The sequence below is a fragment of the Astyanax mexicanus genome, chromosome 21, assembly GCF_023375975.1.
Source record: "Astyanax mexicanus isolate ESR-SI-001 chromosome 21, AstMex3_surface, whole genome shotgun sequence".
In the NCBI taxonomy this organism is placed as follows: Eukaryota; Metazoa; Chordata; class Actinopteri; order Characiformes; family Acestrorhamphidae; genus Astyanax; species Astyanax mexicanus.
Window position 1 is genome coordinate 31502916 of NC_064428.1, and position 25243 is coordinate 31528158.

The 25243-nt window shown below is 34.9% G+C and overlaps 2 protein-coding genes across 2 annotated transcripts in view; one reads left to right on the forward strand and one right to left on the reverse strand.

Annotated features, from left to right (window-relative positions):
• The window catches only part of tmem41ab (transmembrane protein 41ab), a 519270-nt gene that overhangs the window by 73690 nt on the left and 420337 nt on the right, over window positions 1-25243 (forward strand). The gene's annotated exons all lie outside the window — the stretch shown is intronic.
• igf2bp2b (insulin-like growth factor 2 mRNA binding protein 2b) overlaps window positions 1-25243 on the reverse strand; it is an 80583-nt gene that overhangs the window by 48541 nt on the left and 6799 nt on the right. The window contains exon 2 of the mRNA XM_022674610.2: window positions 24934-24994. Within this exon, the coding sequence (XP_022530331.2) occupies window positions 24934-24994 (61 nt within the window). The remainder of the gene's footprint in view (window positions 1-24933; window positions 24995-25243) is intronic.

Here is a 25243-nt window from a genome sequence, read left to right on the forward strand (position 1 = left end):
CTAAACTGGACCCACACTCTCTAATTCTAATACTGACATCAAACCATGCCATTAGATACCTGCTTCATGCTGCGTGGAGATCATCCAGACCGGACTCCCAGGTCAGAAATGACCTCAGGTAATTGGCTTTGTTAGCAGTGAAGAGCGAGAAAGCGACAAAGCCCAAATCCCAGCGGTTCCTCTGAGCCAGAATCAGCTTCAGCGGAGCTTCAAAAGCAGGCCTGCTCCAGTCGCTGAAGCAACAACAACCTACGTGCAAACTGATACGACCACGCCCTCACCACGACCAGCACAACCAGTCCAGAGAGAGGAAAATTCCACCACTGTTAAACCCACAGATAGACAGACAGGCAGGTTGTGTACTACTGCTCCCACAGCGTCGCGCCCAGTTCTAACGGCTTTGGCCATTGAGTCGACTGAAGTCGCTGAAGACCGCGCTGAAGCTCCAACGGCCTCATCATCCCTCTAATCTGACGGGATTGGGATTATTATAGGAGCAAACAGGGCCTTCGCTAAGTGCTGCTTGTGTGTGGTGGCGTTACACCCCCCTGCCACCCCCCTCCACTCCACCTACGACTCCACTTCCACACCTACACCTATATACCCACTCACACAAACACACACACACATATATATACACATGCTGCTTACTTCCTCAGTCCCAGCCCTAATGCCAACAGGGTTAATCAGAGCTACTCTTGCACGTATGCAGCGTACGTAAACACTGCTGCACACACACCCACACACACACTACTCCAACCGAAACCTCCTCCCATATCGCACGCAATAATATCACCAACATTTTTCAATATCATAGACGATACTATATTGTGTCATATCACCCACCCCAAATTATCAGGGTACTGCTTTTTTACTGTTTTTAGCAAAAGAAAAAAAAATCACACTGTTCTTATTTCCTATTATATATCTACTAGAGACAGATTATATCTGTGCAGTATCATTTATTGTACTTTAATCCTGCAAATATGGAGAGATTTGGAGTGCATTATTATTATTAGTATCATGACATTCTGGATCATTGACTTCTGTTACAAATCTGATAAAATTCTTGTATTTTTTTAATATCTCAGTAAGGGGTGTGCCACATCATATCATGTGCAAGAATAATATTTAATTATCATTTTGGGGGGAAAACACTGTTCTTAATAGCACAAATGAATTAAATGAATGAATTAAATAAATTAATTAAAATATGCATTTAATATGAGTTCCAAAAAAAAACAAAACTGAGAACCCCCGGCTCAATAAAGACAAAAATGCGAAAAAAGGCGAATGAAAAATAAAAAAAGTGGAAAAACTGTTTTTTTTGTTTTTTGGAAGAAATAATATATATATATAATATATGTATTATAAGAATTAGATATGTAGGAATATCCACAGCATTTCAGTGTCAACAAAGGTAGACCTATCAGATTCTGATAATCTAATTGTAGTTTGTAAAAGGTTCACAGGTGGTTATTTCAGATTTCTTGTAAACCTGTCTTAAAATGTAAGGGATTCTAAACCTCGGTTGGGTTGGTGGGCGGCTCGAAGCGGGTGACGGAAAATTTCCCTTATTTTTAAGTCCAAAACTTGACAGGTATGCTTAAATACATATATTTATGTATTTAATTATTTTTAAGAAGAAGAAAAAAGAAGAAGAAAAAATAGGAAATTAGGCCCTTCATATTCAACACCCTATCTTGACTACCCTGCTAACTAAAGCCTAGAATATTACTAGTTCAAACACTTAAAATCTTATACTGTGACAATATTTACCAGTTTAATATATGAAAAGCACAAAATATAAACATAACAGGGAGGTAAAGTTGCTAAGCTAAACACAGCTAGCTTGAACACTGAACCTCAATCTTTACAGAATCCCATTCAATCTAACTGATTTAGCTCCACTGTGCTGTTGTGGATAATCCAAGCTTCAGACAGGTTGAAAATGCTAATGTTAGCTTGATAGCATCGTGGCTACCTATACATTTGACCTTTCACCCACTTACACAGTGAAGATCAGTGGATGGGTATAACACAGTCTGAAGGCGTTTGGTCAGGTTAGCAGTGTAAAAGCACAAGCCGGAGGGGTTTTAGAACCGGTTCAGACTGAGAAGAGCACAGACCTGAGATCAGTTTTTGCTGTGTTTCTGTCACAGTTCTTCCATATAAACAAGCCACTTCCCTCATCCTCCTATTAGATCACTGAGCAGTCATGTGACTGTGAAGAAGCTGAAGCAGCATTATCTCCATCCCAGCCTGATCCGCATCATCTGGCTCAAGCATCTAAAGAGCTGACCGGTGTGTGTGTGTGTGTGTGTGTGTGCGCACGCATGTGTGTGTGTGTGTGTGTGTATGAGTGTGTGTGTGGTGTGTGTGAGTGTGTGTGTGGTGTGTGTGAGTGTGTGTCTGGTGTGTGTGCATGAGAAACTATTGAGTCGGTCAGTTACCATACAAGTTATACACATAATATGTGTATATGTGTATTTATACAGTATATATAAAAACAGTGTTTGTGGACACTCCTTCTAATGAATGCAGGCACTGCAGACACACACACACACACACACACACACACACAGCAATGTTTTTGCAAAATCTAGTACAAAGCCTTTCCTAGACAGTAAAGACAGTTATTCCAAAAAAAGCAGCATAAAATATATGTAATATTCTTGATTTCAGTGAATGACAAGGTGTCCCTATCCTTTTGTTATATATGAAATTGATGATTTTACCAAATTGAAAACCTCTGGAATATAATCAAGAGGAAGATCGATGATTACAAGCCATCAAACCAACCTGAACTGCTTGAATTTTTGCACCAGGAGTGAGTAGCATATAGTTATCCAAAAGCAGTGTGTAAGACTGGTGGAGGAGAACATGATGCCAAGATGTATGAAAAGTTATTCCACCAAATATTGATTTCTGAACTCTTAAATCTTTATGAATATGAACTTGTTTTCTTTGCATTATTTGAGGTCTAAAAGCTCTGCCTCTTTTTGTTATTTCAGCCATTTCTCATTTTCTGCAAATAAATGCTCTAAATAAGGATATTTTTATCTGGAATTTAGGAGAAATGTTGTCCGTAGTTTATAGAATAAAACAACAATCTTGATTTTACTCAAACATAAACCTATAAATATGAAAATCAGAGAAACTGATTCAGAAACTGAAGTGGTCTCTTAATTTTACCCAGAGCTGTATATATATGTGTGAGAACACAGTTTGCCTAGTCTTTGTATGTACAGAGGTACTGCCAATAGAATAGGAACACCTGGAGCAGATAACTTTTGGACAGGATGAGGTGGGGAGCTGAGGATGAGGTGTGAAGATGTGATGAGGATCATTCAATATCCTGACCTCCTTAATTGTTGCTTTTGTTGCTGAATACAAGAAAATTCTCACAGCAATCATTTTCCAAAATCTTGTAGAAAGCCTTTCCTGGACAATAGTGGTGCTATAACACACACACACACTCACACACACACACACACACACACTAGTTAATCTTGATTTTCAGTCTTGAAACAGCCGTACAAAGAAGAACACCAGCCAGGATTAGTATCGCTCACACACACACACACCTGTTCTGCCAACAAATCTGATATATTGCAGTGATTATTTAACTGAATCCACACACACACACACACACACACACACACACACACACATACCTCCACAGGTTTGCTCTCAGTCCTCATCCCTCTCTCTCTGCGCTTTGTTCATTCTCAGAGTACAGCAAACCTGTTGATCCACCATCCAACACCCCAACCGACCGACACACCCGCTCTCTTACACACACACACACACTCCCTGCTCACGCACACACACCTATACACGCTGCGTCCGCTATGGGGTTGCCATAGTAACCAGCAGCCGTGCCTAAGTCCACAGTGCCGGGGTGTAAAGCTGGAATACGCACCGCCGCGTATAGAACTAACACGAGTGTAGAATTTTAATGTATGTGTGTGTGAGAGAGAGAGAAAGAGAGGAAGAGAGAAAGAGAGAGAGAGAGAGAGAGAGCAGAAAGGGTGTGTGTGAAAGAAAGATTAGATTTTTATGGATGTTTTAAATTCAGCAAATAAACATAAACTGCTCCAAATAAAAATGCATCAATTTCTGTTAATTAATTAACATGATGGAAAAAAACGGTTGTTAAACACACGTTAAATTATCTGATTCTGTAAACACAAATGTGAGAATATATGAGTGCAAAAACAGAAACATTTCTAAAAAAAAAAAAGTAAAAAATTTAAAAAGAGCTTTTTTACACTTTTTCTTAAGAAAACTGAACATTTTAAATAATGGTGCTGCAAATTTTAATATACAATTAATAATGAGAAATTCAGCCAATAATTAAACCGTTTTTTTCCATCATGTTAATTAATAAACAGAAATTGATGAAATTTTATTTGGAGCAGTTTATATTTAATTGCTGAATTAAAAACATCCATAAAAATCTAAAAAGTTACCAATTTCTTTTTTTTTTACAATTATGTAAATGAATAGGAATTGTAATTGAAACAGTAATTGTTAGTTCATTGCATTAAATATAGGCAGGCTTGTCTCTGTAGAGGATTGGTACTTTTTTACACTTTTTCTTAAGAAAACTCAAAATTTTAAATAATGGTGCTGTAAATTTTAATATACAATTAATAATGAGAAATTCAGCCAATAATAAAACCGTCTCAAATTATTGAAAAGAAATCATATTCTGCAGTGATTTTTCCTTTGATGCATGCCTTTAAAATTAAGGCGCTTCTTTCCATTTCCATTCTTTCCATGCTACAAATGAATAAATAAGTACTGTTCATTAATATACGTAATAGTGACAAAATAATTGTTTATGTTATCTTTCAAACATTAATATCTATCTATCAAACATTGCAATAAATAAATAAATAAATAGGTAAAATGTCTTTAAATATTGCGATATAAAATTTTTCCCTTTTTGCCCAGGTCTGCACTTGTAAAAGAAAAGAGCATTTAAGTACGTACTTTTAACCTTATAATTGATATATACTTAAAAACAAACTAATGTTTGTAGTGTATGAACTATTTTGGAACAACATATGGCAACTTAAGTATATTTCAACTGTGGTTAAACTGGCATCTCTGTGGTGCTGCTCATAAGAGGCGTGGACCTGTTTTTCCTGTAAAGCGGCTTTGTGACAACCTTTGTTGTAAAAAGCGCTATATAAATAAAATTGAATTGAATTGAATTGAATTGAATTAAATCTATATTTAAATACAACACAAAAGCATTTTTTGTATAACTTCTGCAAACTTTAGCAAATTTAAGTTTGTGTTTTTTAAACATCATTTTTAATACACTTGCATATTGATGCACATAGTGTACACGATACTGCTACTGGGAAAAAAAATACAGTAAAGTGCACTTTAAGCAGTATTTAATATATATATATATATATATATATATATATATATATATATATATATATATATATATATATATATCAACAATGTTTAATCTAAAGCATATTGCTTGATAAAATACATTTTACGGAAATACAGAGAAAAATTCAGCATGCACATAATAATACACTATAATTACTATATCATACTATACTATACGTCTCTTCTGAGACATATAGGATTATAAATATCCGACCCTCATCCCCACCCAACCCCCCAAACCACCAATCCACTTTAACACACTTAATACACAAGGTGCCACAAGTGTATTATGTGTCTCTATAAAATGTGTGTGTGTGTGTGTGTGTGTCTAGCCTGCTGACAGCTGGTACAGTAACAGTAGAGTGTGATGTGAGAGGGTGTGATTGTGTGTGAGGCGGAAGTGTGGCAGACATGTGGAGTTTATATGCAGACACACAACTGCACATTCTCACACAGGATAAATATAGGAAACACATTCCTCAATCATCGTCCAAAATCCTAATCACTCACTAAGGCTACGTTCACATTACCAGGCTGAAGTGACTCAAATCTGATTTTTTCATAGCTGTGTGAACATGCCAAATCCGATTTTTTCAAATCAGATTTAAATCACTTTCACATGTGGTCCTAAATCAGATACGTATCCGATCTACGGACATGTGACACGAATGTGAACGGTCAAATGAACGGAATTCATGCGTCTTTTTGCTTTTCCTCATTAGCATTAGCATTAGCGCTACGTGCTTCTCTCTCGTACACACACTGCATCTCTTGGTGCAGCTGTGCAGCTATAGCTGCAAAAACAGCAAAAACAGCAAAAGCAAACCGCCTGGCCTTTTTTCTCCTCCTTGACCTGAGCATGAACTTCAGAGCAGCTGTTTACTCTCCACTCCAGCAAAAGATGCTCCACATATGAGCTGCTAACTCATCCATTTCCCTTTATAAAGCTACGAGTCTCTCGTCTCTCTAATATAAGTTGTTGTTGGTGAAGGAGATGTTTATACAGGTATTAATGTGCAGCATGTGAGGCTTTTCAGGGACAGATTCGTTCACATTACACACAGATACAGATCACTTATATTTGTCAATGTGAACCGTCATAATCAGACAAATCAGATCTGAGCAAAAAAATCTGATTTGAGCAAAGTGGCTTGTAATGTGAACGTAGCCTAAATCTTGCTCTTGTCGCCAAATGCAATCAAATCCTCCCAGCAATGTTCCTTCAAAATCTAGCAGAAAGCCTTCTCTACATGGACAGTAGAGACAGTTACTCCAACAAAAGCAGGATCAAATCTTTATAATACCTTTGATTTTTTAAGAAGCAATGAATGAGCATGCGTCCCAACACTTTTGTCCAATTTTCAGAGAGAGAGAGAGACAGAAAAAGAGTAAGAGAAAGAGAGAGAGACAGTACACCTGTTTAAAGAGACAGAGAGGGTAAATTCAAGCATGTGTTAACACCCCCTCTGCTGGTGACACACACACACACACACACACACACTCGTGCACACTTATGGCATGCGCTGAGGAGCGCTAGTGAAATAGATACATTAAAATATCACTGTTTCACACACCACACACACACACAGCAGAGGGTGTGACAGCGGGCATGTTTAGGCTCTTACAAACGGAAACATCTCAAATCGAAATGAACAGGAATAGCTGCCGTATTAATCATACAACACACACACACACACACACACACACACACACACATCAGAGTGAGATTCCACTTGGCCTGTTCAAGCACTAAAACATTTGAAAACAATTAACCAACAGGAAAAATATTCACACACACACACACACACACACACATAAAGTAAGTATAGTGAGCTACGCTGAGTATAGTGATCTATTGTAGACTATTGTAAATGAGTATAGTGATCTATTGTAGACTAGTGTAAATTAATAACATAATCTATTCTACTGTAAACACCTATAGTGATCGACTGTAGACTAGTGTAAATGAGTAAAAAGATCTATTCTATTGTAAATTAGTATAGTGATTATTGTAGACTAGTGTAAATGAATATAGTTACCTACTGTAATGAGTGTAGTGATCTATTGTAGACTACTGTAAATTAGTAATCTATTATTTTGTAAACGAGTATAGTGACTATTGTAGACTAGTGTAAATGAGTATAGTGATCTATTCTATTGTAAACGAGTATAGTGACTATTGTAGACTAGTGTAAATGAATATAATGAGTGTAGTGATCTATTGTAGACTACTGTAAATTAGTAATCTATTCTATTGTAAATTAGTATAGTGACTATTGTAGACTAGTGTAAATGAGTATAGTGATCTATTCTATTGTAAATGAGTATAGTGATCTATTGTAGACTAGTGTAAATGAGTATAGTTACCTATTTTAATGAGTGTAGTGTTCTATTGTAGACTACTGTAAATTAGTAGTCTATTCTTTTGTAAACAAGTATAGTGATCTATTGTAGAATAGTGTAAATTACTAAAGTAATCTATTCTATTGTAAACAAGTATAGTGACTATTGTAGACTAGTGTAAATGAATATAGTTACCTATTGTAATGAGTGTAGTGATCTATTGTAGACTACTGTAAATTAGTAATCTATTCTTTTGTAAACAAGTATAGTGATCTATTGTAGAATAGCGTAAATTACTAAAGTAATATATTCTATTGTAAACGAGTATAGTGACTATTGTAGACTAGTGTAAATGAGTAAAGTGATCTATTCTATTGTAAATGAGTATAGTGATCTATTGTAGACTAGTGTAAATGAGTAAAGTGATCTATTCTAGACTAGTGTAAATTAGTATAGTGATCTATTGTAGACTAGTGTAAATGAGCAAAGTGATTTATTCTTTTGTAAATTAGTATAGTGGTCTATTGTAGACTAGTGTAAATGAGCAAAGTGATTTATTCTTTTGTAAATTAGTATAGTGGTCTATTGTAGACTAGTGTAAATGAGTAAAGGGATCTATTTTATTGTAAATTAGTATAGTGACCTATTGTAGACTAGTGTAAATGAGTAAAGTGATCTATTCTATTGTAAACGAGTATAGTGACTATTGTAGACTAGTGTAAATGAGTAAAGTGATCTATTCTATTGTAAACGAGTATAGTGACTATTGTAGACTAGTGTAAATGAGTAAAGTGATCTATTCTATTGTAAATGAGTATAGTGATCTATTGTAGACTAGTGTAAATGAGTAAAGTGATCTATTCTAGACTAGTGTAAATTAGTATAGTGATCTATTGTAGACTAGTGTAAATGAGCAAAGTGATCTATTCTATTGTAAATGAGTATAGTGATCTATTGTAGACTAGTGTAAATGAGTAAAGTGATCTATTCTAGACTAGTGTAAATTAGTATAGTGATCTATTGTAGACTAGTGTAAATGAGCAAAGTGATCTATTCTTTTGTAAATTAGTATAGTGGTCTATTGTAGACTAGTGTAAATGAGTAAAGGGATCTATTTTATTGTAAATTAGTATAGTGACCTATTGTAGACTAGTGTAAATGAGTAAAGTTATCTACTCTATTGTAAATGAGTATAGTGACTAATGTAGACTAGTGTAAATGAATATAGTTACCTATTGTAATGAGTGTAGTGATCTATTGTAGACTACTGTAAATTTGTAATCTGTTCTATTGTAAATTAGTATAGTGATCTATTCTATTGTAAATGAGTATAGTGATCTATTGTAGACTAGTGTAAATAAGTAAAGTGATCTATTCTATTGTTAATGAGAATAGTGATCTATTGTAGACTAGTGCAAATGAGTAAAGTGATCTACAGTGAGTCCAAGAAGTATTTGATCCCTTGCTGATTTTCTTTGTTTGCCCACTAATAAAGACACTATCCTTCTGCACTTTTAATGGTAGATATATTCTAACATGGAGAGACAGAATATCAATACAAAAATCCAGATTATAATTTTAAAGAATATATTTTAATTAATTTGTATTTCAATGAGGAAAATAAGTATTTGATCCCTCTTGCCAAACACACTCAATACTTAGTGGCAAAGCCTTTGTTTGCAAGCACAGCAGTGAGACGTTTGTTGTAGTTAACCACAAGTTTAGCACACACACCAGGGGGAATTTTGGCCCACTCTTCTTTGCAGATCCTCTCTAAATCATGAAGGTTGGTGGGCTGTCGCTTGGCAACTCTGACCTTCAGCTCCCTCCATAGATTTTCGATCGGATTGAGGTCTGGCGACTGGCTGGGCCACTCCATGACCTTAATGTGATTTTTCTTGAGCCAATCCTTTGTTGCCTTTGCTGTATGTTTAGGGTCGTTATCATGTTGGAAGACCCAACCACGGCCCATTTTCAGATCCCTGGCAGAGGGGAGGAGGTTGTCCCTCAGGATTGTGCGGTACATGGCTCCATCCATCTTCCCAGTGATGCGGTGAAGTAGCCCTGTACCCTTGGCAGAGAAACACCCCCAAAACATTATGCTTCCACCTCCATGCTTGACGGTGGGCACAGTGTTCTTGGGGTCATAGGCAGCATTTTTCTTCCTCCACACATGGCGGGTGGAGTTGAGGCCAAAAAGTTCAATTTTGGTCTCGTCTGACCACAAAACCTTCTCCCAATAACTTGGTTCATCTTTCAAATGATCATTGGCATACTTGAGGCGCGCCTCCACATGTGCTGTCTTCAGCAGGGGTACCTTTCGGGCACTGCAGGATGTGAATCCATTGTTGCGCAAAGTGTTGCCAATTGTTTCCTTGCAAACTGTGGTCCCAGCTGCCTTCAGGTCATTTGCTAACTGCTGCCGAGTGGTTGCAGGACGATTTCTGACCGTTCTCAGCATCATTGCCACCCCACGAGGCGAAATCTTCTTTGGAGCACCGGGCCGAGGTCTGTTGATTGTCATGTTATACTCTTTAAACTTTCTGATAATTGCACCAATAGTTGTTACTTTCACATCCAACACCTTACTAATCTTTTTGTAGCCCATTCCAGCTTTGTGAAGGTCAACAATTCTGACTCTGAGGTCCTGTGACAGCTCTTTGGTTTTACCCATGTTGGAGACTTGAAATCTGTGTGATCTGTCTGATTCTGTGGACAGGTGTTTTTCACACAAGTGATTAGTGAGAACAGGTGGCTTCAGGTCAGGTAACAAGTTGATTGGGAGTGTCTAACTGGTCTGTAAAAGGCAGAACTGCTAATGAATACTAAGGGATCAAATACTTATTTCACTCCATGAAATACAAATCAATTAATATATATTCCTTAGATTTATTTTCTGGATTTTCTTTTTAATATTCTGTCTCTTCATGTAAGAATACATCTACCATTAAAAGTATAGAATGATCATGTCTTTATTAGTGGGCCAACGAAGAAAATCAGCTAGGGATCAAATACTTCTTGGACTCACTGTATTCTATTGTAAATGAGAATAGTGATTTATTGTAGACTAGTGTAAATGAGTAAAGTGATCTATTCTATTGTAAATGAGTATAGTGATCTATTGTAGACTAGTGTAAATAAGTAAAATGATCTATTCTATTGCAAATTAGTATTTATAGACTATTGTAAATGAGTAAAGTGATCTATTCTATTGTAAATGAGTATAGTGATCTATTGTAGACTAGTGTAAATAAGTAAAATGATCTATTCTATTGCAAATTAGTATTTATAGACTATTGTAAATGAGTAAAGTGATCTATTCTATTGTAAATTAGTATAGTGGTCTATTGTAGACTAGTGTAAATTAGTAAAATGATCTATTCTATTGTAAATGAGTATAGTGATCTATTGTAGATTAGTGTACATGTGTAAAGTGATCTATTCTATTGTAAATGAGTATAGTGATATATTTTATACAATGCTAAATGGGTATTGTGACCTATTCATTTGTAGAGAGTATAGTGATCTACTACTATTAGTAAATTAGTAAAGTGACCTATTCTATTGTAAACAATTATAGTGTTATATTCTATTGTAAACAAGTTCAGTGTTATTTTTTAAAACCAGTTAATTGATCTTTTCTATAATATCGTAAACGAGTATAGTGTTCTATACTACTGTAAATGACTATAGTAATCTAATCTTAACTATCTTAATGCAGTACAGTATACTCAGTAGTTTAGTTCTACAACAGTTCACAGTGTTATAATCTTTAAATCTCCATTATAGTATAGTAGTATATTTTTCCACCCATTCACATTCTTCCAATTCTTGCAATGTTCTGGTTCACGCTAGTCTTTAACTATAGTATAATTTACAATACTCAGGTAATGACAGTAATTTACTACAGTCCAGTTGGCAATACTTCGCCTCATTTACAATATTGTACTTACATAAAACAGCACACACTGTTAACATGCTACCTATAATAAATAGCATCAGTACTACAGGTTGAGAGCACATATTAGTATCTGTGTGTGTGTGAGCGTATGATTGTGTGTGTGTGTGTGTGTGTGTAGTGTGTGTAAAAAACACACATCTGCTATTCTCATCTGCAGCGCTACATACACCATGTGCTCAGTGACAGGATTTCATGGGCATCAGGTGACACGAAGTGATGAAGCTGGAGTCTCATTCACACTCGCGTTCGATATCACTCACACACACACACACACACACACACACACACACACACACACACACACACACACACAATGATATATGGTCTCACATTATTTCTTTAGGTATTTAATCCTCTCTTGACTGAATATGACTACTATATGACCTGTATCTGATTTTTTCTTATCCTTAAAACAATGACACATTGAAATCAAGCTGTATAATGTCATAATAATCAGTTCTAAATTATGCTTTAATAAAACAATTAGAGAAAATTATAACTCGCAATGCAAAGCACATGCTATACATGTTGCCATGCTTGTCTTTGGTTTTAAACCAGCACTGAACATCCACCACTACAGTAGGGCTGAACGATACTGGGAAAAAGTATAGTTTTATTTTAGTTTTAGTTTAGTATTTGTTTTACAGTGATATTTATTGTAATATTAAAAAATCAAGATTTTTTCTCCACAGGACAGTGACCCAACATTTCATGAAATTAATAATAGCCTCTGTTTATTTAGAATAAGTATATTAATTAATATTGGGCAGATAAAATCTGCTTCTGATAGGTATGGAAATTAGGTAGATAAATGTGAATTGTCACCCCACACACACACACACATAGCCAAAAGAGCATGCGATAGGCTCTAGGTACACCACACACCACGTGCAGATCTGGCAACCCGCTACAGGAGTAGATAGCACACACTCAGATGGAACCGAGCCGCCTGGACTCAGTCCACTGAACACAGCACACGGCACCGACCCAAACACCTCCAAATAAATACATGCTCTCTCTCTCTCTCTCTCTTTCTTTCTCTCTCCACCTCTTATTCTCTCTCTTTCTCTCGATCGATCTCACAGCTTACCGTTTCACTATCCCAGGCTTTAATATATATAAGTGGGACAACTGCTATTTTAATGATATATTTAATTAAGTATATTAAAGAAAAACTAACTAAAAATGTATACATGATCACATTTTAATAATCCAGAAAATGTGTATATTTGCATGTTTAAAATAAATATTGTGGAAGTACTATATACACACTATAGTGTGTGTTTAGTAATGTGCTAGTTTGTAAAAAATATCACAGAATATTAAGCTAATTTCCCATTTAAAGAACGTGTGGTGGAGAAATGAGGTTACTGATATCTACGAAGTAAAGATAAATTATTAATGTATATATTTATTAATAATGCAGTTTATTTCCTTGATGATTTTCAAGGATATTTGCATGAAAATCAATTTACAAAGTATTCAGTGTATATATAAAAGCCAAAAATGTCTAACACACACACAAATATACACTTATAAATACATGTCTAACACACTAACTACTTCTAACCTCATTTCCTTCTTCCCCTCCTTCACTCCTCTATCCTATTATTCCCCTTTGTCCTCCTTTTATCCCTATCCAAAGATGTTTTTCCTTTAAACTTATTTTACATTGTACTTGACTATTGTAAGTCGCTTTGGACAAAAGCGTCTGCCAAATGTAATGTAATGTAATGTAATGTAAAACATATATACATATTAATGCTGTCTCCTTATTATAAACCTTATTTCTCCATGTAAAAAAAAATCCAAATAATTGTGGAGCATTTCTGTTGGTCCGTACATTATGAATTTTTGGCTGCCGGGTTTATAGCCGTATTGAAATACAATGTTCTATTGGAATATAATAAATATATTTAAATAAATATATATGACTTGAAAATGACATCAAAATGCATGCAGTGAACGTGTGCTTTTTAAACTCGTTACTGTGACAATACTGTTTTAGTTCCACTGTCTTATAATTACAAACTTTACTGTACATATAATCTTCCTAACATTTACTGAATCATTTTTCAGTAATTTACAGTAATCAGTATTTTAGTACAGTGCAGTAGATACTGAAGTATTTGATAAGTACTGATCAAATCCATTACTGTAGTTACTAAACAATTTACAGTACTTACTAAAGAATACATTTAGCTGGTTAAGAGTACTGACGCTCTCTTTCTCTCCTTCTATCTCTCTCTCTCGCTCTTTATAAATTACAGTTTTATACTGTAACTCATCTACACTTTCTCCTTTCAAAGATCCTACTGTCTCTCTTCTGCTGTCTCTCTCTCTCTATCAATCCAGCTGTCCCTCTCTCTCTCTCAACCAATCCTGCCATACCTTACTAATCCTACTGTCTCTCTCTCTAATCCAATCCCAATGTTTCTCACTCTTTCTGTCGATCCTACTGTATTATTTTATACTCTTTCTCTACTGATCCAGCTGTCTCTCTCTCTCTGTCTCTCTCTCTCTCTCTACCGATTCTGCCGTTTCTCTTACTAATCCTACTGTCTCTCTCTCAAATCCGATCCCGATGTTTCTCACTTTTTCTGCCGATCCTACGGTCTATCTTTCTGCTCTCTCTCTCTCTATCAGTCTTGCTGTCTCCCTCTCCCTCTCTCTCACTCTCTCTCTCTTTCTCTCTCCTTCTCTCTACCAAACCGATCTTTTCTCTACCAATCAGCTCTCTCTCTCTAACGATCTTACTGTATTTATTTCTAATTTATTTTACTAATCCTACTCTCTCTCTCTCTGTAATCCAATCCCGATGTTTCTTACTTTTTCTGCCTACCGTCTTTCTTTCTGCTCTCTCAGTATCAATCCAGCTGTCACCCTCTCTCTCTCCTTCTCTCTCCTTCTCTCTACCAAACCGGTCTTTTCTCTTACAAATCCTCCCATCTCTCTTTCTCTACCATTTAAATATATATATCTCTCTCTTTTTCTCTCTCTACCGACCCTGCCATTTCTCTTACTAATCCTACTGTCTCTCTCTCAAATCCAATCCCGATGTTTCTTACTTTTTCTGCCGAGCCTACTGTCTTTCTTTCTGCGCTCTTAGTATCAATCCAGCTGTCTCCCTCTCTCTCTCCTTCTCTCTACCAAACCGATATTTTCTCTTAAAATCCTCCCATCTCTCTTTTTCTACCAATCCAGCTCACTCTCTCTCTACCGATCCTACTGTATTTATGTCGGCCATTTCTTTTACTTATCTCACTGTCTGTCTCTCTCTCTCTCTCTAATCCAATCCCGACGTTTCTCACTCTTTCTACCGATCCTACTGTATTTATTTCTGCACTGTCTCCATCAATCCAGCTGTCTCCCTCTTTCTCTCTCTCTACCAAACTGATCTTTTCTCTTACAAATCCTCCCATCTCTCTTTCTCTACCAATTCAGCTCACTCTCTCTCTCTCTATCGATCCTGCCATTTCTCTTACTAATCCTACTGTCTCTCTCTCTCTAATCCAATCCCGATGTTTCTCACTCTTTCTGCTGATCCTACTGTATTTATTTCTGCACTGTCTCCATCAATCCAGCTGTCTCCCTCTTTCTCTCTCGCGTGCTTTCTCTCTCTCTCTCTCTCTCTCTCTCTCTCTCTACCAAACCAATCTTTTCTCTTAAAATCCTCCCATCTCTCTTTCTCTACCAATCCAGCTCACTCTTTCTCTCTCTCTACCGATCCTACTGTATTTATTTCTGCTCTTCTCTAAAGATCCAGCTGTCTCCCTCTCTCTTTCTTCCTCTCCCTACATAGAGTTCTCTTTCTGTCAGTCCTACTGTATTACTCTCTGCTCTTTCTCTACGATCCTCCTCTCTCTCTCTCTCTCTCTCTCTCTCTCTCTCACACACACTCTTACACTCTCTCTCTCTTTATACCAATCCTGATGTCTCACACACTTTCTGCCGATCCTACTGTCTTTCTTTCTGCTCTTTCTCTATCAATACAGCTTTCTCTCTTCTTTTCTGCCTTAATAATCCTACTGTCTCCCTCTCTTTTTCTCTCTCTTTCTGCCAAACCAGCTGTCTCTCCTTCTCTCTACCGATCCAGTTGTTTCTCTTTCTAATCCTACTGTCTCTCTTTATAGCGATCCTGATGGTTTCTCTCTCTTTTTCTTCTGATGCTACTTTTTGTTTTACTTTACTTTTTGTTTTTTCTACTGATCCAGCTGTCTCTCTCTTGTTCTCTTTCTCTCTCTCTTTACCAATCCTGCCATTTTTTGTACTAATTCTACTGTCTCTCTCTCTCTCTCTCTCTCTCTCTCTCTCTTTCTGCTGATCCTAATTTCTCTCTCTCTCTCTCTACCTATTATTCTGGTGTCTGTGGATATTCCTACTGTGCTGTCTCTCTTTACACCTATCCTGCTCTCTCTCTCCCTACCTGCCTTTCTTATTAATCTTACCTGTCTCACTCTCCTTTTACAGATAAAAAAAAACATTTTTATCAATTCCCAGCTGTCTCTCTCTCTCTTTCCACCATCCTCCTCTTTCTCTTACAAATCATACTGTCTCTCTCTCTCTGTCCTGATTCTACCTGCTCTCTCTGTCTCCCTTTACTGATCTACTGATTTCTACCAATCCTGTCTGTCTCTCTTTATATCGATCCTGCTGTCTCTCTACTAATCCTGCTGTCTCTCTCTCTCTCTCTCTACTGGATAAAATGTCTCTCTCACACCTTTTCTTTCTACTGATTCTGAGGCTTCTCAACCAATCCAATTTCACTCTCTTATTCTTTCTACTGATCCACAATCTATCTATCTATCTGCCCACCCCACTGTCTCTACCAGTCATGTTCTCTCTCTCTCTCTCTCTCTCTCCCTCTTTCTACCAACCCTGCTGTCTTTCTATCACTTTCTCCATCTTTCTACTGATCCACAATCTCTCTATCTATCTGCCCACCCCACTGTCTCTACCAGTCATGTTCTCTCTCTCTCTCTCTCTCTCTCTCTCCCTCTTTCTACCAACCCTGCTGTCTTTCTATCACTTTCTCCATCTTTCTACTGATCCACAATCTCTCTATCTATCTGCCCACCCCACTGTCTCTACCAGTCATGTTCTCTCTCTCTCTCTCTCTCTCTCTCTCTCTCTCTCTCTCTCTCTTTCTCTCTACCAACCCTGCTGTCTTTCTATCACTTTATCCATCTTTCTACTGATCCTCAATCTCTTTATCTATCTGCCCACCCCACTGTCTCTACCAGTCATGTTCTCTCTCTCTCTCTCTCTCTCTCTCTCTCTCTCTCTCTCCCAACACTGCGGTGTTTCTCTTTCACTCTCTCCCTCTTTCTTGCAACCCTGCTGTCTTTCTCTTTCACTCTCTCCCTCTTCCTGCTGGTCCACAATCTCTCTATCTATCTGCCCACCCCACTGTCTCTACCAGTCATGTTCACTCGCTCTTTCTTTCTCCACTCTCTCTCTCTCTCTCTCTCTCTCTCTACCAACCCTGCTGTCTTTCTCTTTCACTCTCTCCCTCTTTCTACCAACCCTGTTCTTTCTATCACTTTCTCTTTCTACGACTCCTAATCTCTCTTTCTTTAACTATCAATCCTAATGTTTCTCTACCTCTGTCACTCCTTCTCTCTCCCTCTCCCTCGGTCTATCCTTCTTGTACAAATAAACCTTCTCTCTTTCTCTCTCTTTTCCTGCAGTTCCTGTTGTTTCTCTCTTTCTACAATCCTTCTCCATTTCTCTCTACAGACATTAATTTCTCTCTCTTTCTCACACTTTGTCTGCTGTTCTACTCTCTGGATTCCACTCCTAACATCTCTCTCTCTCTCTCTATCTTTTATTCTAAAAGTTATTTCTGTTTATCTATTCTATTCTATATTTCCTTCAGCCTCTTTTCTCTCTTAAATCTTTACTGAATTTGAATGTTTCCACTGATTTTACCATTTATTAACACACAGAAACATCCTGATCCTCCCTAAAACACACTCTGATGATTTTTCTGTGTGACAAATTTAATGGAAATTAATTTTTCCTGCCTGAATTGTGTTAAAATGAAAAATAGAGTCTAACAAATAAGCAAATACCATAAATAAACAACTCCATCACAGAGCACAGAAACAGGGAATCATAAAGAGTATCTGAACCTGTTTTTAAAATTAGATTAAATTTAAAATTAATGTGGATTTCAGTGAACAAAATAAACCCAGATACACTCTTAAATTTAAAGTAATAAAACAAAATTCTATTGTGGATTTAACACCTGAAATGCAAAAAATACACAAAAACAATTAAATTAAATGTTAGCACATTTACAGAACTAGAATTAAACAGAATTTTGTTTTGTAGCATGTTTAATTTAATCTTTGTGTTGTGTGATTTAATGCCACATAAATTAACATTTAGTTCATTTTACTCTGTGGTCATTTTAAAACATTTTTAGAGCTGAATTAATTGTTTGTTTTTAATTACAGAATCCACCAAATTCGATGATTCAAAACAGATAATAATAAAATGCGAAATACAATGATTTCCATTTTCTGCTAACATTTGTTAGATTTCTAATATAACAATAATAATTATCATTATCATGGCTTCATATTTGTGCTTATTTTAATGTGTTTTTGAGCATGATTAAAATGGTGTAAGTACTTAAACAGGGATATAAATAAACTTACTTCAGAGGAAAGTTACGACTGTATAAATATCTGCAGTGCTTTAAACCATAAAACAAACATAAACTCCTTTAGAACAATATTTCACACATAATTCTATTTAACATCATCACATTATGCAACGCATTATTAACTATACCACATATTTATATGAGATTTCACTCTTAATGCATGATTAAAATGCTTATATAAATTGTCTTAAACAAGTTTTTGTTTTTTGTCATACAGTTCATTTAATTTCAATTCAGAATTTTAGGTTTTCAGTTTCCTTTACATTGTTTTAATATTTTAAGGCTCTTTTTAAGGATCTGAGTGAATATAAAAAGTGTAAAATCATAGCAATACATATACTACTACTATTATGTAAATAACAAAAACGCTGTATTTAAACTATTTAAATAAGTATGTTTTATTATTATTATAATTATTATTAAGAATAGTGATATATTTAAAAATAAAAACTGTATAAATGGCAATAATAATAAAAGCTATAAACAAGCTGTAAACATGGCTCGTAATAAATAATTTCTACTAATTTATTCAGAAAAGGTCAAATTTATATAGAAATTTATAAAGAAACAAATTCCTAGATATTCTTATTCTTAGATTACACCGTCAGTGAATACATAAATAGTCTAAATTAATCTAAATCTATTCTAATCTAAATTACCTGAAACAAATCCTGTTTTTCATCATTTATTTGAGTAGTTTGTTACCTTTAGATAGTTTTAATATTTTTAAGGCTCTAAATAAAATATAGCTAATAGTAATAAAAAGTAAATTCATAATTAGAATCCAATTTTGGGCAAAACACATAAAACATTGCATTTACACTATTATGGCTTATTTAAAAAGCAAAAAGAACCACTTTTAATTGCATGTATTAAAAACATTTCATGAAAATATATAATTAATACATGTTTAATAATCTGCTTTATTTTTGTTCAGGAAGTGCCTAATTAATATATAACAAATTGTTCCATATTTTATTTAATGACAAGCAGCCTAACAAGCAGGACAAAATTATCCTAAACCAAATCCTGCTTCTTTGTAATGTATTTCAATTGTTTATAACCTTTACATTACATTGTTTTAATATTTAAGGCTTTTAATGCTATTTTTAAGTATAAAATCAAAACCACAGCACTGTCTCACACTACACAGTATAAAAACACACAAAACACACTGCATTTACATGAAATAAAGATCCACAGTGTATAAAAATCAATAGAATCAATAGAACATAATGTGATTTATAGAAAAAGAAAAATTATATTAAACTATGAGTGTTATATATTGTTTTATGAGTATTAATTACCTCAACCAAATTAAGCTTCTTTAATTGTACAGTATATTAATATTAAAGGTGTTTGTAACCATAACATCACTTTAATGCTTTTAAAACTAATTTAGAACGAATTTCTTTTTTGGAACTTTTAGAAAAACCTTGTAATAAATCTGGAATTCGCCTCTTATCGTTCCTGCTCTTACTTTGTATGTATTTTATATATTGTTGTTTTATGGTGTAATTGTGAATTAAATATTTTAAGTATTAAAACTTATGTTTAGGCTGCTGTGTTTGTGATCATTGTGTCTCAATGGGACTGACCTAGTTAAATAATGGCTAAATAAAATAAAATAACTTGTTTAAATTCTAAAATCGTTATTATTGTTAGACACAGTAAAAAAAATAAATAAAAAAAAAAGCATACAAAACCACTGCAGTTAAGCTACCATTTTTAAAATATATATAACAAAAGAAGATATACATCTGAAGTAGTATGTTTAATGAAGCATAATAAACACCATTGTATATATGTTATTAATAATGAAATTATTATTATTATTATTATTATTATTATTATTATTATTATTATTATTATTCAGTTTCTGAATCAGTTTCTCTGATTTTGCTATATATAGTTATATATTTGAGTAAAATGAACATTTTTGTTTTATTCTATAAACTACACACAACATTTCTCCCAAGATTTCAAATGCAAATATTGACATTTAGAGCATTTATTTGCAGAAAATGAGAACAGACTGAAATAATAAAAAAAGACGCAGAGCTTTCAGACCTCAAATAATGTAAAGAAAACAAGTTCATATTCATAAAGTTTTAAGAGTTCAGAAATCAATATTTGATGGAATAACCCTGGATTTTAATCACAGTTTTTATGCATCTTGGCATCATGTTCTCCTCCACCAGTCTTACACACTGCTTTTGGATAACTTTATGCTGCTCACTCCTGGTGCAAAAATTCAAGCAGTTCAGTTTGGTTTGATGGCTTTTGATCATCCATCTTCCTCTTGATTATATTCCAGAGTTTTTTAATTTGGTAAAATCAAAGAAACTCATAATTTTAAAGAGGTATATATATATATATATATATATATATATATATATATATATATATATATATATATATATATATATATATATATATATATGTATTAGTATATATGTATTTAGCTGTATATGTTTGTATTAAACTTTACTTCTATTTAATATATATATATATATATATATCTTGCTGAATGTTGTTTTGACTAGTTATATGTTACCACAGATGTACATAGAATTTCACTGTCTCTTAATAATAATAAAATTTTTACAAGTAATCGTTTTTTTACATGTTGAAATCTTACTATTTACTATGTAAAATGGCTATTTAGTCTATAAATACTAGTCTATGTATAAATACTACTGTATAGCTATACATTAGCGTAGCACAATTCGTCAGAACACAGTGTTCTCTTAGCTATGGCTATGAGTTTTAATTAACGTACATTTTAAATGTTAAGGGCCATAAGGCTCGTGTTATGAAACATTTTCCTCGCATTTTAAGGGCTGTTTGCTCTGTTCATGGCTGAAACATGTGGTTCAGACGCTCGTGTGTTCAGGAAAAAAAGGCTCTTAATCACTGGAACGCCTCACGCGCGAGCGTCTGCCGGCTAGCGTGTAATGCTAGGTTGTTCCCTCGTCAGGAACTGATTTGGCAGAGCTTCAGCGAGGCCTCCGGGCTTTTAGGGCCTTAATGATTTTAGTCTGACCACACAATGAAAATGGCAGTCTTTCCTGTCTGTGTGTGTTAACGCTCACATTCTTTATCTGCGTCCAGACACACTCCGGCACAGGAAAGAGAGCTTACTGTTAGAGACGTGTAGCAACGGAGCTAAACAACAGCACAACAACAGCACAACAACACAAACAACAACACAGCTAGCTGGATAAAACCACCACCCGGACGAGGGGAAGGTAGAGAAAGGAAAAGGTCAGGCTGAGTCTTTAGGATTTCACAGTAAACAGATAAAGATATAAATCTATACCCTATAGCATGATATACAGCTCTGGGGGGGAAAAAGTAAGAGACTACTTCAGTTTCTGAATCAGTTTCTCTGATTTTGCTATTTATAGGTTTATGTTTGAGTAAAATTAACATTGTTGTTTTATTCTATAAACTACAGACATTTCCCCCAAATTCCAAATAAAACAAATAGTCATTTAGAGCATTTATTTAGAGCAGAAAATGAGAAATGGCTGAAATAACTAAAAAAGAAGCAGAGCTTTCAGACCTCAAATAATAATGCACAGAAAACAAGTTCATATTTATGAAGTTTTAAGAAATTTCAGAGTTCAGAAATCAATATTTGGTGGAATAACCCTGGTTTTTAATCACAGTTTTCATGCATCTTGGCATCATGTTCTCCTCCACCAGTCTTACACACTGCTTTTGGATAACTTTATGCTACTCAATCCTGGTGCAAAAATTCAAGCAGTTCAGTTTGGTTTGATGGCTTGTGATCATCCATCTTCCTCTTGATTATATTCCAGAGGTTTTTAATTTGGTCAAATCAAAGAAACTCAGCATTTTTAAGTGGTGTCTTATTTTTTCCAGAGCTGTATAAAACCATAAAAAAACATATCAATAACAGATAAACACACAGGGATTTCCCTGATAATAATTACATTACATTACATTAACAATGAATAAAAACACTATGTTCTGGTTGTGTTGCATCTTTTAAGGTTGATGATGGAAAAATATCTTTATAAAGGACGAATCTACCTTTAAACAATCTTTAATTAACCCCCATAGTAAAGCACAACAACAACAGCAGATAAATACACATGCTCTTCCCTGATAGTAAAGAACATTGAATAAAAACACTATTTATTTTTGTGTTACGTCCTGTTTTTGCTCATATATTTCAGTTGTTTATTACATTTAATACTTTTGAGGCTCTAGTTAAAATTTGGCTAAATGTATAAAACCATCAAAAATCACAACCACAGTACAACAACAACAGCAGATAAACACACAGGCCTTTCCAGGTGGTAAATAAAGATACTACAACTACATCTATCAGTGGTACAGTTAACCAGTACAGTAGGTTAAATAGCTATAGTGTTGTGTGATTTAGGACACAGCCTGAATTTTTGCACCAGTAGTAAAGGCATAACGTTATCCAAAAGCAGTGTGTAAGACTGGTGGAGGAGAACATGATGCCCAGATGAATGAAAACCGTGATCAAAAACCAGGGTTATTCCACCAAATAGAAGCGAAAATAATTACTCTAGTAAAGTATAGATAACCAACATATCTTCTTAAGTAAGATAATGAAGTATTTGTACTTGCCGATTTCTACAATGTAATTGCTTGCAATACACATACATGACATGTTGCTTTTAGACTTGACGACACAAAAAGCAACAGGAAGTCTCAACTCAGTTCAGCTCAATTCAGTTCCTCGAAGCTGTGCCACTATGGCTGTGTTCAAATATGCACTATACAATATACCACACTAGCAAAACAACAGGGCTGTCAAGTCTCAGGCATTGGGCGTGAGGCATAGGGGTGGGCGATATGGCCCTAAAATAATTTCACAATGTTTTATGGTATTTTCGAGATAATGAAACACTGAATTAAAAAAAAAAAAAAAAAATATTATATATATATATATATATATATATATATATATATATATATATATATATATATATATATATATATTTAAAAAATACACCACTGCAGTAAAATGAAAATTTCATTTTATTATTGCATACGATATGATATGGCACACTCCTAATAACTGAGATATTAAAAAATATTTGCAGAATTTTATCAGATTTGTAACAGAAGTTAATGATACGGAATATGAATCATGATACTAATAATGCACTCCTCTAAATATCTCCATATATCCAGGATTAAAGTAAAATAAATGATACTGGACAGATATAATCTCTATATAGTCCCTAGTAGAACAAAAATAAGAGAACACTTAAAAATGAAGAGTTTCTTTGATTTTACCAACTTGAAAACCTCTAGAATATAATCAAGAGGAAGATGGATGATCACAAGCCATCAAACCAAACTGAACTGCTTGAATTTTTGCACCAGCAGTGAGTAGCGTAAAGTTATCCAAAAGCAGTGTGTAAGACTGGTGGAGGAGAACATGATACCAAGATGCATGAAACTGTGATTAAAAAACAGGATTATTCCACAAAATATTGATTTCTGAACTCCTAAAACTTACAAAAAATTGAATATAAACTTGTTTTCTTTGCATTATTTGAGGTCTGAAAGCTCTGCATCTTTTTTTGTTATTTTAACCATTTCTAATTTTCTGCAAATAAATGCTCTAAATGGCACTATTTTTATTTGGAATGTGGGAGAAATGTCAAACATAAACCTATAAATAGCACAATTAGAGAAACTGATTCAGAAACTGAAGTGCTCTCTTCATTTTTAATAAAAAATTAAAATAGTGTGAATTTTTCTTTTGTAAAAACAGCAAAAAAGTAGTATCCTGATGTGATAATTAGGGGTATATTCAAAAATGTTGGTGATATTATTGCGTATATGGCATGGCACACGCCTAGTAAAACACAGGCATTTCTCACGCACAGAAATTAAACTAAATAGAACAAAGCCAACCTGATAGCTGATGTTGGGGAATATTGTCTCTAATAGAGTCTCTGAAGCGTGCCACAACACCAATTATACCACACACACACTCCCACACACACACACACACACGTACACACACACACATGTGCTGCAGACACCCCTCACCAACTCAACCCTTACCTCTCCTGACAAAATCTCACTCTGAACCACCTTAAAACTTTAGGAGCCCTGAAATAGTTAACCACAAACGAATACCTCACCTACTAATTACTGCATTTAATAAGTTTAGTAGGTTAAGGACACTAGTAAGTGTTTTAGATGAGATTTAGGACGCAGCCCGTGTGGAATCCACCCTCTGGGTAATTGCTTAGTGGTCTTAAGGTAGCAACAAGGTTTTTACAAGATCATTCGCCTGTTAAGTTCACCTTATTTCCCTCTCAAACATGAAGCAGAAAAAGTAGCTGTAAACAACATTTTCCGTTACATAATGAGAGCTTTCGGACACACACACACACACACACCGTGCCCGTCCGACACCTCTGACACCGAGCAGAACCCAGCTTTCAGCTTCATGACCAAAAACACCAGCAAATTAGATATAAATTATAAAATAAAAGCCCTTATTTACCTCAGCTTTTTGGGAACAGAGTAGTCAACCTCAATCACCTTTCCGTGCAGCTCAGCTTTTCCTATAGGAAAAACAATGGAAACTGTTAGATGGCAGATTGAAAAGAGACAGAGAAACAGGAAAATAAAGGTATATGTATTGTATATTATATGTATATTAGCAGTTATGACCATAAAATTAGTCTAATTTAGCTCATTTATAATGCTCATTAAAAAAAAAAGGTAAAAAGCAAGGTGACTTGCAGTCTTTATGTTTATACAGGGGGGAAAGGGAGAAAAAAGGCAATATTTGACTAGTAAATATGATTAAT